Consider the following 13601-nt stretch of genomic DNA (forward strand, 5'->3'; position numbering starts at 1 on the left):
GTACATTACCTTTTTTCCATCTCCTGTTTCATATCAATTCCTTGTTTTTCCAGAAGCTCTCTCTGGGCAAATGTCCAGTCCACAGGCTCAGAGGGGGTCTCAGCAGAAGGAGTCTTTTCCCGCTCAGCCCGTGCTTGCTCCGGGTGGTTAAAACGAAACACATGGTTTTTACCCATGATGATACGGTTTCCTAGCACAAAACAGAAATAGGGTTAAGAAATCACTTTTTAAATGTACTGTATCTTGGTTAATAGCTTCACCTTCCCTAAAGCAAAAAGCAGTTTTTGGAGTTTTACAAGAACATAAATCCTAATGCTATCACTTCAACCTGAGACAAAGATTTTAAAATTAAAAAGTTGCTTGTGCAAGCCATGTGTTCTGAAGACTTCAAGCCTCTCCCACTCTCACCTGAGCGCAGCTGAACAGGCTGGGTCACCCTCTTGCCATTTACGTAGGTTTCTGAACGTTCACAGGGCTCCAGAGTCACAATAACTAAGAGGAATGCAAACTAACGTTAGCATCACAGACCATGGGAAGAAAACAATGGGAAGCAGTTGAGGACTCAAGGTGACTAGCATAGATTTCTGCAACCAATCAAGTGGCTCAGTGTCTATATAACAGTTCACTTTAAGGAACCAGGACCAGGACTGTGGTTCAGATAGAAACATACTTAAATTCACTTAAGAATTTGAGGAACTTCTGAAGAAGACAGGAAATGTTAGTTTCAGTGATACCTGGACAGTTCAGTATATAAAAATGAAAACCATCAGAAATCTTAAGTATGAGATAGAGGTAATAATCAGAAAATTATGGTCAAAAGCTAATATTTTTTCTTTTTTTAAAAAAATATTTTATTTATTTGGCTGTGGTGAGATCTAGTTCTCTGACCAGGGATGGAACCTGAGCTCCCACACTAGGAGCGTGGAGTCCCAGTCAGTGGACCATCAGTTGTTGCTGTTGTTGTTCAGCTGCTAAGTCCTGTCCAACTCTTTGCGACATCATGAACTGCAGCATGTCAGGCTTCTCTGTCCAACACTACGTCCCTGAGTTTCCACAAACTCATATCCATTGAGTCAGTGATTCCATCCAACCATCTCATTCTCTGTTGCCCCCTTCTCTTCTTGCTCTTAATTTTTCCCAGCATCTGGGAAGGAATTTTTTCCCTGTACCATCAGGGAAGTCTCCAAAGGCTAATATTTTGATGGCTATTGTTGTTCAGTCATTAAGTCATATCTGACTCTTTTGCAAACCCATGGACTGCAGCCTGCCAGGCTCCATGGGATTTCCTAAGCAAGAATACTCGAGTGGGTTGCCAGTTCCTTCTCCAAGGAATCTTTCTGACTCAGGGATCAAACTCATGTCTCCTGCATTGGCAGGTAGGTTCTTTATTGCTGAGCCACCTGGGAAGCCCAATATTTTAATTAGCAAGGAATAAATTATATAGCAAATAGGAAAAGGAGTACATCAAGGCTGCATATTGTCACCCTGCTTATTTAACTTCTATGCAGAGTACATCATGAGAAATGCTGGGCTGGAAGAAGCACAAGCTGGAATCAAGATTGCCAGGAGAAAGATCAATAACCTCAGATATGCAGATGACACCACCCTTATGGCAGAAAGGGAAGAGGAACTAAAAAGCCTCTTGTTGAAAGTGAAAGAGGAGAGTGAAAAAATTGGCTTAAAGCTCAACATTCAGAAAACGAAGATCATGGCATCGAGTCCCATCACTTCATGGCAAATAGACGAGGAAACAGTGGAAACTGTGTCAGACTTTATTTTTGGGGGCTCCAAAAATCACTGCAGATGGTGACTGCAGCCATGAAATTAAAAGACACTTACTCCTTGGAAGGAAAGTTATGACCAACCTAGATAGCATATTCAAAAGCAGAGACATTACTTTGCCGACTAAGGTCCATCTAGTCAAGGCTATGGTTTTTCCAGTGGTCATGCATGTGAAGGACTGTGAAGAAAGCTGAGCCCCGAAAAATTGATGCTTTTGAACTGTGGTGTTGGAGAAGACTCTTGAGAGTCCCTTGGACTCCAAGGAGATCCAACCAGTCCTTCCTAAAGGAGATCAGTCCTGAGTGTTCATTGGAAGGACTGATACTGAAGCTGAAACTCCAATACTTTGGCCACCTCATGCAAAGAGTTGTCTTATTGGAAAAGACCCTGATGCTGGGAGGGATTGGGGGCAGGAGGAGAAGGGGACAACAGAGGATGAGATGGCTGGATGGCATCACCGACTCGATGGACATGAGTTTGAGTAAACTCCGGGAGTTGGTGATGGATAGGGAGACCTGGAGTTCTGCGACTCATAGGGTTGCAAAGAGTCGGACACAACTGAGCGACTGAACTGAACTGAAATTATATAGCACAAAAACACTATTAGTTTATTGTTTCATTAATAACCTGGGCAAAAATCAAGACTGACTTTTTCTTCCCTTTTAGGTATAAATAAACTGTACTGGATTAAGACTAGAGGCCCTTCAAATCTCCCACTACCCAGGATATCTGTTCCCTTATTACTTGTCTATTAAATAATTAAGATTCAAGACCAAGCCTAATTGCCTATGTCTTACTCAATTCTTGGCGGTAACAAAAGTGCTGCTTTTGTCCAGGCTTTTTTCATGTAAAGTAGCTATGTTCATGCCTGCATTCATAAGCAGCCCAGGTCCCCTCATTTTCAAATATTAGATTGTATAAGAAAGTATCACTGAAAGAGACAAGGAATACCAAGTCTTGGGGATTTCTCATAATATAGAATGAAAAGGTTGTTGGAAAAGCTGAGCCGAGAACTCTCACCATCTCCGCTGTTGTTCCTCTCGCTCCGGAAGATACAATGCTCTTCTTTAATGTGAGCCCCACTCAGCACGATGTCCTGGCGCCGCTCAGCATCTGCTTGGCCAACCCTGAACACAAGGGAAAGTGTTTCCCAGGGAAATTCAGACACAGAAAGCACCACAAACAATGAGCCTCTTTCTCCCAAAGAATATTCTTTGGTACGTACAAAAAAGGTATTGCTTTTTTTTTTTTAAATCAGAGGCTGTGAACTGCGAACTCTTTTTTTTCATATATGATCAACCTCCCTAAATGAGAAAAAGATATGAAGAGGCACATACACCAAATAACTCAGAGAACATCATAAAAAGATACCAGTAAACTAATATCCTTAAAAAATTCATAGAAGATGTTAGGAGGATAAACTTTACTTACAGTCTTCTAAAACTACACATGCTAATTGATTCAGCTGGTTAAAACACTGATTTGAAAAGAGTACAGAGGACAGTTTATAACTATTTCAGATGAGAAAAACAGCAAATTAATGAAAAGAAATTTTTTACCAAACAACTTCCGTTTAGCTATGCAATCATCCTGAGAGAAAAGAAAGCACTGAGTGACCAAAAGAAGAAACAAATGTACCTTGTAATTCCATCTTTGATGTAATAAAGCAGGCACTCAGACATCAGAGGGTCCTCATTGAGGTTAACAAGATGTGGTGTCTGAAAAAGGTTAGAGCTGATCAGCGTGGAACAAGCACCACGGAGAGGGCTGCGAGAGTGAGAGGGGCACAGAGGAGGCTGGATGGCCCCTTAGATTACCAGGGTGCCTAGAAGCAGGACTCCTTTCATTCTTAGTTGCAATTCCATGATAAACAGAAAATAACTCTCTTCAGGCCTTCCCAAACCACACTAAGGCATTCTATTTAAAAACATGAGCTCTGGGATAAAGAACAATATCCCATTCTTAATAAGGTCAAAGCATGGAAAACACAATAGAAAAATCAGAACAGGCTGATTCTCTGGGGGGAAAAAAAAAACATAATTTTTTACAACACTTGAGTGTTCAAAATTCTTGAAGAGCAGCAGAATTTGCCACTCCTAATATTCCACTTTGACATACTAATTATTTTGAGTTGTTACACAATAGCACAGGCAGGGAGAGGCTTCCTCTGAATCCCCTTTCCTGCCTAAACACAGATTGTCCAAAAGGAACTTAGAAATCCCCTCCTGGAGTCTTAACAACCAGGAGAGAAAAGTGGAAGATGACACCACACCCAATAAACTTTGTCAAATCTCCCATCTGCTCTTCAAAGGGCTCCTTCATCTTTTCCTAAAAGCCAATTACCCTCCCCTGAGAGGCCTGCCTCCCTGTCCCTTTCCCTATTAAAATGGCATTTAAGCCAGAATTCTAAATCATCTTAGGAAGTTGCTCATTTTTCCATGGGGTTCTCCCATGTATACATGAGGTACACATGTTTAAATAAATCCCACCCCACCCCCCCCGCTCTGGTTAATCTGTCTTTTATTCTCATTCAATAATTCAGAAGGGTAAAGGAAAAATTATTTTTCATCCCCTATAACTGCCAAGAAATATGTAATTTTTCATTTACATCATAAAAATGTTCCCACGTCCGCTGTCATTTCCCTCTATAATTGTTATCAGTTCTTCCATAGTCCCAGTTATTGTCTTTAGTTTGTCAGTCTTTATCTTAAAGAAGAAATTAAAATTACTGATATTCAATAACACATCTTATAAAACCCTCTTCATCTAACTCATGTTTCTAAAATCTTTTAAAAACCAACCTTCTTTATCTTAAAGAAAAATTAAAAATTACTGACATTCAATAACACATCTTATAAAATCCTCTTCATCTAACTCTTAATGTTTCTAAAATCTTTTAAAAAACCAACCTTTTTTGGTGAAAATACCCCACTGGGATCCAAAAATAAGTCACATGGTCTTGGGGTCAAAATCTACTCAAGATACAGTGCCAGCAAATGTGGAAAAATGAAAGGAGAGTCAGATGAGCAGGTTAAGAAAAGGGAGTGCAAAAGATCATTTAAAAGAAATTTAGGAAAACCTTTATATCTTTCCAACTAACATGTCTCTGTAGCTGGTTTGAGAAAGTCAAAACCCTCTTGGGCAACATTCTTTAAAACCCAGCATAGCACTGGCCTAAGGAAACCAGAACCTCAAGAACAGGTTTTCATTTTTTCTCTAGCTTGAAGAGTACTTTCTCCTAGATCTTTTGAGATATGAATGACAGTCTACATATATTTAGGTTGTACAATGTGACTGCAAAAGGTGTCAATTTGATACATACATGTGTAAGGATTACCAATCGAGTTAATACATCAAAAACAGGTTCTAAAACTGAATTTGGATGTGGTTGGCAGTATCCCTTTCTTTCCTGAAGAAGTCTAGAAAGTTAAAGCAAGTAAGAAAAAGCTCTGGAAACAGGTATCTCAGTTTGGAATTCTGTGCTGTTTATAACACAGTACTTATTCAAGTTATTTAAGTTGTTGCAAAAATTTTCCTCACTGTTCTTAACACTAAAAGATGTTATAAAATAACTTTAGATATATGCAAAGGCACAATCTAAATTTTATTAAGCCTGTAACTGCTAAAAACTCTAAAATCACAAATAATGTATCTGAATAAAATAGTGTCTTACTGAAGGAAAAATTATTAAACTGTGAAAATCACTGACCTTTGGCAATATAAACATATAAAATACTGTTACTACTGTTCCAGGTGTACAGCACAAAAATCTTCTTTGATGAAAATAACACAGCAGAATTTATTACAAAAAAAAAAGGAAAAACCTAACCAAATATATGCTAACAAAAACCACAGGAGTATCTCATATCAAATAAAACGAAAGTACCAACTGAAAACTCTACACCCTGTTCTATGCTAACCTAGAGAGACCACCATCAGACCCTTGCATGAAGAAGTTTAACTATACAGTAGCCAATCTGAAGTCATTTGAAATGAAAGATCATTTCTTATTAGTATAATTTTATGCTTTGTACATCAGTATATGTTCAATTATTAATAAATAAATAAGCACACAAAATAACCATTTCATAATAGCTTCCCAGTGTCTAATAATAACTAAGAAGCAACTTAGTAAAAAAAACAAACAAACTTGTTTTTCTAATTAGCTAAAAGGTATCTACTACTTAACAACTATGACCACGTAAGTAAGTAGGAGGGTAACTACTGGAGTTTAAAAAAAATAGAATGAGAAGGGAGCAGAGGAGGCTAGAAGGGTGAGCAGAGAAACTGCTTTACTCAGGACAGTGGCTGTCACATGAAGTGTAGAAGCAAACTGAAGTGGTATCTTTCTACACAAACCTGAACAGCTGAAATTGCTTCCAAAGAGTTATAGTTCAGGGTTGCTGGTACCTGTGGGGAAATCTACATAGAAAAAGCAGCCAAACTGAGGCAAGATGTGCTGGGTTAGGCCAGGAATTTAAGAGAAAGCAACCATTAAGATGAGCAAACACACTGAATAATGACCAAAAGTTACAGATTTACTGCCTTGGATTTTATTTCTATAAACAGTAAACATTTCTGAAAGCATTTTAGAAACAGGTTGGCCTTGCAGTGTAAAGATGAAATAAAAAACATCAGAAGTTAAGCCATGTCTCAAGGTTTAAAAGAAAAGGAAGAGGAGCCAGCCCTGAAAGACATGAAGTACCTCACGGACCAAGACAAGCAAAACGTGTCTCAGTCTGGTTCACTTTCACAACACTGTTTCCTACCTTTTTAGGAGAGAAAACCCCAAGGGTTCCTCCGTCTTCCCGAATGGCAACTCCCATCTCAGCCAACAAGGCTTCTCTAGAAAGAGCAACAAGCATATCAGAATCACAGTACCAAAATGACAAGTAAATCAGTCTAACATGAATTGGAAGGTAAAGCAAGCAGAGCAAAAACAATTATCTATGTTTAAAGTCAGTAACACAAATGTGAAAGAATCTATTATCCCTTCATCAAACAGAAACTATCTTTAAGAGAAAATAGTACATTCAAAATAAATTATGTTCCTGTCTTATGTAAAGCTGTATTTACCCAAATAGGAACTTTGTCACATCTGTCTCTGGAAGCAGAAAATGATTCATAAATAATATGTCTATTAATATTTAAAAAAGGAAGAAAGGAATATGCCCTAAAGGCAATATATCTCATTCAAGGAACCATTTCTTAAAAATCAACAAAAGCAGTCAGAAAGTAGCTCTGATATGGGGAATACTATCTATAAATGTGGTTTTCTCAAATGTCATGTTCCCATGTCTACCATCACATTGATTTAACAATTTTAGCTTAAAATCTCTACAATAAAGAAGAAAATTCTGTTTCATACATTCACTTTATCAACACATTAGTGCTCACTTCTACCTCATCTTCCAGTAGCAAGAAACAAACATTAACTAAAATGTATATATTTTTAACAATGATTTTATTCTTATTATATTTTGGCCATGCCACACAACATGTGGGTTATTATTTCCCTGACCAGGGACTGAATCCATGCTCTCTGCATTGGAAGCACAGAGTCTTAAAGTCTGTACCACCAGGGAAGTCCCTAAAAAAATATCTATTTATTCCAACAGCAAAAAGTATTATTTGAGGTCATGTTCATTCTTAGGGTAGAGAATCAGGTTAAGATAAAATACAGATTTTAAAAGTTGGCAACTGAAACTACTTAACCTCTTACCAAAGAGGTTTTAGGAAACATCACTTTGAAAGACAATAATCAGAATAGGTTTTTTCCTCTGGGCCTTTATCAAGGGCAATCTTTTTGCAAATTAAGAACTCATTCCTCAATATCTTCCATTTTTATATGGCTCCCTAGCAACATGTAGTAGGTAACTAAGAACAAGACTGCCTAGAGAACATTCAAATATCTGAATTTCACTTTCAGAGTGTGAATCTGGCCAGAAGTCTCACACAGGTTTTGTTTGTTGGTTCTGTATTTGGGGAGGAAAGGTTGTTTTTAACTTCTATTTTATCTTTTCTTACTATAAATGTAATCCAAATTCCCCAGATATTTTAAAAACATTGCAGAGTTTAACTTCCTGACCTTTCCATCCTGATGGCCTCTGTTTTACGCAGCTTCTCTTCCCAGGTTTCATTCAACTCAGCAATGATCTTCTCTGATTCCTAAGGAGGAAGTCCATAGTTACAGTGTCAGAGTCTTACAAGCTAACCTTCTGTGCCTAGGAAGGACGGCAAGAAGCAGATGATGCCCACAGAGGATCTGAGGCAGAATCTAATACAATGAGGGTTTTTTTTCCTGCCCCTGATATATTAATTCCCTTTAAGTTCTAACAAAAATACCTTTACAGTGCAAGAGAGAGAAAGAGAAGGTATATGCGTGTATGTGTGTGTGTGTGTGTGTGTGTGTGTGTGTGTAGAAGAAAAGGTAATGCTACATCTCCAAATGCAAAGCACTATTTCTAACAGCTACATCTACAAATGAATAAAGCTCTCTAAGATATTCATTCAGAGAAGGCAATGGCAACCCACTCCAGTACTCCTGCCTGGAAAATCCCTTGGACGGAGGAGCCTGGTAGGCTGCAATCCATGGAGTTGCTAAGAGTCGGGCACAACTGAGAGACTTCACTTTCACTTTTCACTTTCATACATTGGAGAAGGAAATGGCAACCCACTCCAGTATTCTTGCCTGGAGAATCCCAAGGACAGAGGAGCCTAGTGGGCTGCCATCTATGGGGTCGCACAGAGTAGGACACGACTGAAGTGACTTAACAGCAGCAGCAAGATGTTCATTGCTTTTTGTTTCACTATAATTTCACCACAACACTGAAGGGGTTTAGAATATGCTCCACTAAAATATGATATCTTGGCACATTGAGTTTTTATTTTAAGCCCAGTGATTTAAGAAATGGTACAAGCAGGAAGGAATCTCTGACCTCCTGAAGCTAGTCGTAAGACCCTCATGAGATGTAACCTTCCTACCCCTGGAGGAATGCAGCATCCTTATTTCTAGAAGATGAAGGAACACTAAGAAGAATCTGAACAGACAAACCTCGATAAGTCTCCCAGGTTGCTACAGACATTGTTTTATTGTGCTTGGCTTTATTGTACTTCACATGTTAGGCGTTTTTTACAAATTGAAAGTCTGTGGCAACCCTGCATGTAGCAATTCTATTGGTGCCATTTTTCCAACAGCAATTGCTCACTTCATGTCTATCACACTTTGATAATTCTTGCAATATTCCAAACATTTTCACTGTTACTACATTTGTTATGTGACAGGCGATCAGTAATCTTTGATGTTACTACTCCAATCTGCTGAAGGTTCAGATGACAACATTTGTTAGCAATAAAGTATTTTTCAATTAAGGTATGCACGTAGTTTTTTTTTTGGACATAAAGCTACAGCACACTTAGCAGACTACAGTATAATGTGAAGTTAACTTTTATATGCACTGGGAAACCAAAAAATTCATGTGACTCACTTTATTGTGCTATTTGCTTTACTGCTGAGCTCTGGAAGTAAACCAGCAATCTCTCTGCGGTGCCAATACTCTTAGCTCACCTCCTCCTTGTTCTATCACACTTTTCCACCACTTTTCACACTTCACCAAGTGTGTATGTTTAGTCGCTCAGTCATGTCCAATCCTTTGCAAACCCATGGACCATAGAGCCTGCCAGGCTCCTCTGTCCATGCAATTCTCCAGGCAAGAATACGGGACTGGGTTGCCATTCCCTTCTCCAGGGGGATCTTCCCAATGCAGGGAACAAACCCAGGTCTCTTTCATTGCAGGCAGATTCTTTACTGTCTGAGTGACCAGGGAAGCCCTAGCATAAAAATGCTCACGTTTAACACTTCTTTGGGTCTTCATTTCCTTATGAAGTCTTCCATGTCACAGTTGTTGCTGTTTAGTCACTAAGTCATGTCTGACTCTTCTGTGACCTCATGGACAGTATCTCACCAGGGTCCTCTGTCTGTGGGATTTCCCAGGCAAGAATACTGGAGTAGGTTGCCATTTCCTTCTCCAGGGGATCTTCCCAACTCAGGGATCAAACCTCCATCTCCTGCATTTGGCAGGAGGATTCTTTACCACTGAGCTACTGTCATGTAAACAACTACTAAATAAATTTGTAGGCTTTTCACTTGTTAATCTGCCTTTTGTTACAGAAGCCCCAGCCAAGAACCTAGAAGGGTAAAAGGAAAGATATTTTTCCTCCCCTTCAACATAATACCCCCTTGCTGCTGTTGCTGCTGCTAAGTCGCTTCAGTCGTGTCCAACTCGGTGCGACCCCATAGACGGCCTCCTACCAGGCTCCTCTGTCCCTGGGATTCTCCAGGCAAGAACACTGGAGTGGGTTGCCATTTCCTTCTCCAGTGCATGAAAGTGAAAAGTGAAAGTGAAGTCGCTCAGTCGTGTCCAACTCTTAGCGACCTCATGGACTGCAGCCTACCAGGCTCCTCCGTCCATGGGATTTTCCAGGCAAGAGTACTGGAGTGGGGTGCCATTGCCTTCTCCGAGTACCCCCTTGAACACAGCCCAATTCCAAACATAGAAAGGCTTCATATTAATCTCATCTGAAGGCATGTAGCCACTAGTGAGACAATTTTCCATCTCCAGCTGAGTATTCATTATGTGCCAGAAACATAAGGACTAAAACATGTTTCCTGTTTTCAAGGAGCTTACTGTATACTAGGGAGAGAAAGAAGTAACCATTAGTCATTCATTCAGTAATCATATATAACCTCATTCCATGCCAAGCCCTGTTCTAGGTAACTAAAGATACAGCAGGGAACAAAATTCCTACCTCTCATGAGACTTATATTCCAGAAGAGAGACTGAGGTAATCAATCCATTTTAATCAATAAGTTGAGTTTATAGAATGCCAGACTGTGATAAGAGCTTCGTAGAAAAATAAAGCAAAGAAAAAAGAGAATGTAGGGGGAGAAAGCAATCTGCAGTGGGGCTGTCAGAAGTGGGCTCATTGACAAGGTTCTACACGAGCAGACAAAAGGAAAGAGAACAGGTGTGTGAGGGAATAGGTGGGAAATGTCTAGCATTTTCCAGGAACAACTGCAAAGCTACAGCAGCATGTTGCAGGACTGTGATGGGAATGTTAGGAGAACAGCAGGCAGTCTGCTCATTGTTGGAACTGAAGCGCTCACGGGTCTGCCGGAAGGTGGATGAGTCAAGGCTGAGTGATACTCATATTGTGAATGAAGGACAAGCAGGAACTGTTCAGGTCAAAAAAAAAAAAAAATGGAGGAAGAAGGGATACCAAAAAGGGAGATGAGCACATGCAAAAAGCAGGAGAATATGATAGTCATGGATACAAAATTAGAAACTCAGATGATAATGATGACAAGATAACAGTAATGGTAGTGATTCACGATGAGAAGTCTTCATAGTTCAAAAAATATTTCAAATTCATTTAACAGGCTATTTTATGAAGCCTCTGTGATCCCCCAACATAACTATTAATAATTGTTGCTCAGTCACTCAGTTGTGTCTGACTCTTTGCAACCCCATGCACTGCAGCATGCCAGGCTTCCCTGTCCTTCACCATCTCCCGGAGCTTGCTCAAACTCATGTCCATTGAGTCGGTGATGCCTTCCAACCATCTTGTCTTCTGTCATCCCCTTCTCCTCCTGCCTTCAATCTTTCCCAGCATCACGGTCTTTTCCAGTGAGTTGGCTCTTCACATTAGGTGGTTAAAGTGCTGGAGCTTCAACTTCACTATCAGCCCTTCAAATGAATATTCAGGGTTGATTTCCTCTAGCATTGACTGGTTTGATCTCCTTGCAGTCCAAGGGACTCTTCTCCAACAACACAGTTAAAAAACATCAATTCTTCAGTGCTCAGCCTTCTTTATGGCTCAACTCTCACATCCATACATGATTACTGGAAAAACCATAGCTTTGACTATACAGACCTTGGTTGGCAAAGTAATGTCTCTGCTTTTTAATATGCTATTTAGGTTCATCATAACTTCTCTTCCAAGAAGCAAGCGTCTTTTAATTTCATGGCAGCAATCATCATCTGCAGTGATTTTGGAATCCAAGAAAATAAACTCTCTCACTGTTTCCACTGTTTTCCCATCTATTTGTCATGAAGTGATGGAACTAGATGCCATGATCTTAAGGTTGTATGAATGTTGAGTTTTAAGCCAGCTTTTTCACCCTCCTCTTTCACCACCATAAAGCAGATGAAGTTCTTTCTTAGCTTCTGCCATAAGGGTGGTGTCATCTGCATAACTGAGGTTATTGATATTTCTCCCGGCAATCTTGATTCCAGCTTGTGCTTCATCCAGCCCAGCATTTCACATGATGTACTGACTCTAAATATAAGTTAAATAAGCAGGGTGACAATATACAGCCTTGACGTACTCCTTTCCCAATTTTGAACCAGTCTGTTGTTCCATGACTGGTTCTAACTGTTGTTTCTTTACCTGCATACAGTTTTCTCAGGAGGCAGGTAACATGGTCTGGTATTCCCATCTCTTTGAGAATTTTCCCCAGTTTGCTGTGATCTGCATAGTCAAAGGCTTTAGCACAGTCAGTGAAGCAATAGATGTTTTTCTGGAATTCTCTTGCCTTTTCTATGATCCAACAGATGTTGACAATTTGATCTCTGGTTTTTCTGCCTTTTCTAAATCCAGCTTGAACATCTGGAAGTTCTCAGCTCACATACTGTTGAAGCCTAGCTTGAAGGATTTTGAGCATTACCTGCTAGACGTGAAATGAGCACAATTGTACGGTAGACTGAACATTGCCCATTCTGGCAAATGAAATGTAGTTAATGTAGATGACTATTAATATAGTTAATGTAGAATTGTAGAAGAGTAGAACAGTTAATGTAGAGAAGTATTAATACCTACATAGAAAGAAACTATGAAGATTTAATACGATAACGCCCTAAGGCACCTGGCACTTGGTTTTCTGGAATGAGGAAGAGAGCATGGTAAAAGCCCAGAGTAAAGACTGGAAGCAACTTATGTTGCTTATGAGTCCTTATGTTTATGGAAGCAACTGCAAAAGCAAAGGAGTCCAGGAGCCAGAAGAAACAGAGGAGGGCATGATGAGGAGGAGGGTGATGATAATGGCGGCGGCGGAGGAGCAACAACGAACAAAGAACAAAACTTAAAACACTCAGAAAAGGCCTGGGCATCAGGGAGGTAGACAGAAAAGGGGCCATGTAGGAGGTACTCAGAAATGAGTCTGTTACAAAGTGCAAGAAGCTACAGCCAGCCTACAGTGGAAGGCAGGAGGGCAGAGATAAAAATCATCTGAACTGGCTCTCATTAATCCCCTGAACACACTCAAGGGATGATGGCGTCTCTACAGTCCTCCAACAGGAATGAACAATCTGCAGTGCAAAGGCCACTCCACAGCCAAGTGAGGAACCACAAGCCACCAGAGAGGGGCAGCAGCCAAGAAAGGCACACAATTCAGAAAGAGGACGGGCAGGAAAGGAAGGGTACCGAGTACCAAGTGGTCAATGGCCTCTCTAACTCACCATCAAAGTTATTCAATAGCTCAAACAGGGTAGCATTAATGCTTCTGAAAATGACTGTCAAAGGGCAAGTACAATACAAGCAGGCCTCATAACCTGTAAGAGTCTCAGGCTTACTAAAGAGAGTTGGATAGAAACCTTCACGTTAAGTGGCAACTTCAAAAACAAAGGCACAGGATGACACAATGCCCAAACCACAGCACGTGCACTAGGGCTTATTTTATATACTGTGGTCCACAAGCCATACTGATGTCAGTTATAAAATACAAACTGATCCATGAGATGCTTGAAATACATATTTTTTCT

General features: G+C 39.9%; 1 protein-coding gene across 1 annotated transcript in view; it reads right to left on the reverse strand.

Annotated features, from left to right (window-relative positions):
• KIF1B (kinesin family member 1B) overlaps window positions 1-13601 on the reverse strand; it is a 189576-nt gene that overhangs the window by 111685 nt on the left and 64290 nt on the right. The window contains exons 16-21 of the mRNA XM_052653410.1: window positions 7871-7950; window positions 6552-6627; window positions 3421-3500; window positions 2803-2909; window positions 409-492; window positions 10-190 (exon numbers count right to left, since the gene is read on the reverse strand). Of these exons, the coding sequence (XP_052509370.1) occupies window positions 10-190; window positions 409-492; window positions 2803-2909; window positions 3421-3500; window positions 6552-6627; window positions 7871-7950 (608 nt within the window). The remainder of the gene's footprint in view (window positions 1-9; window positions 191-408; window positions 493-2802; window positions 2910-3420; window positions 3501-6551; window positions 6628-7870; window positions 7951-13601) is intronic.

Source organism: Budorcas taxicolor, chromosome 16, assembly GCF_023091745.1.
Source record: "Budorcas taxicolor isolate Tak-1 chromosome 16, Takin1.1, whole genome shotgun sequence".
Lineage (NCBI taxonomy): Eukaryota > Metazoa > Chordata > Mammalia > Artiodactyla > Bovidae > Budorcas > Budorcas taxicolor.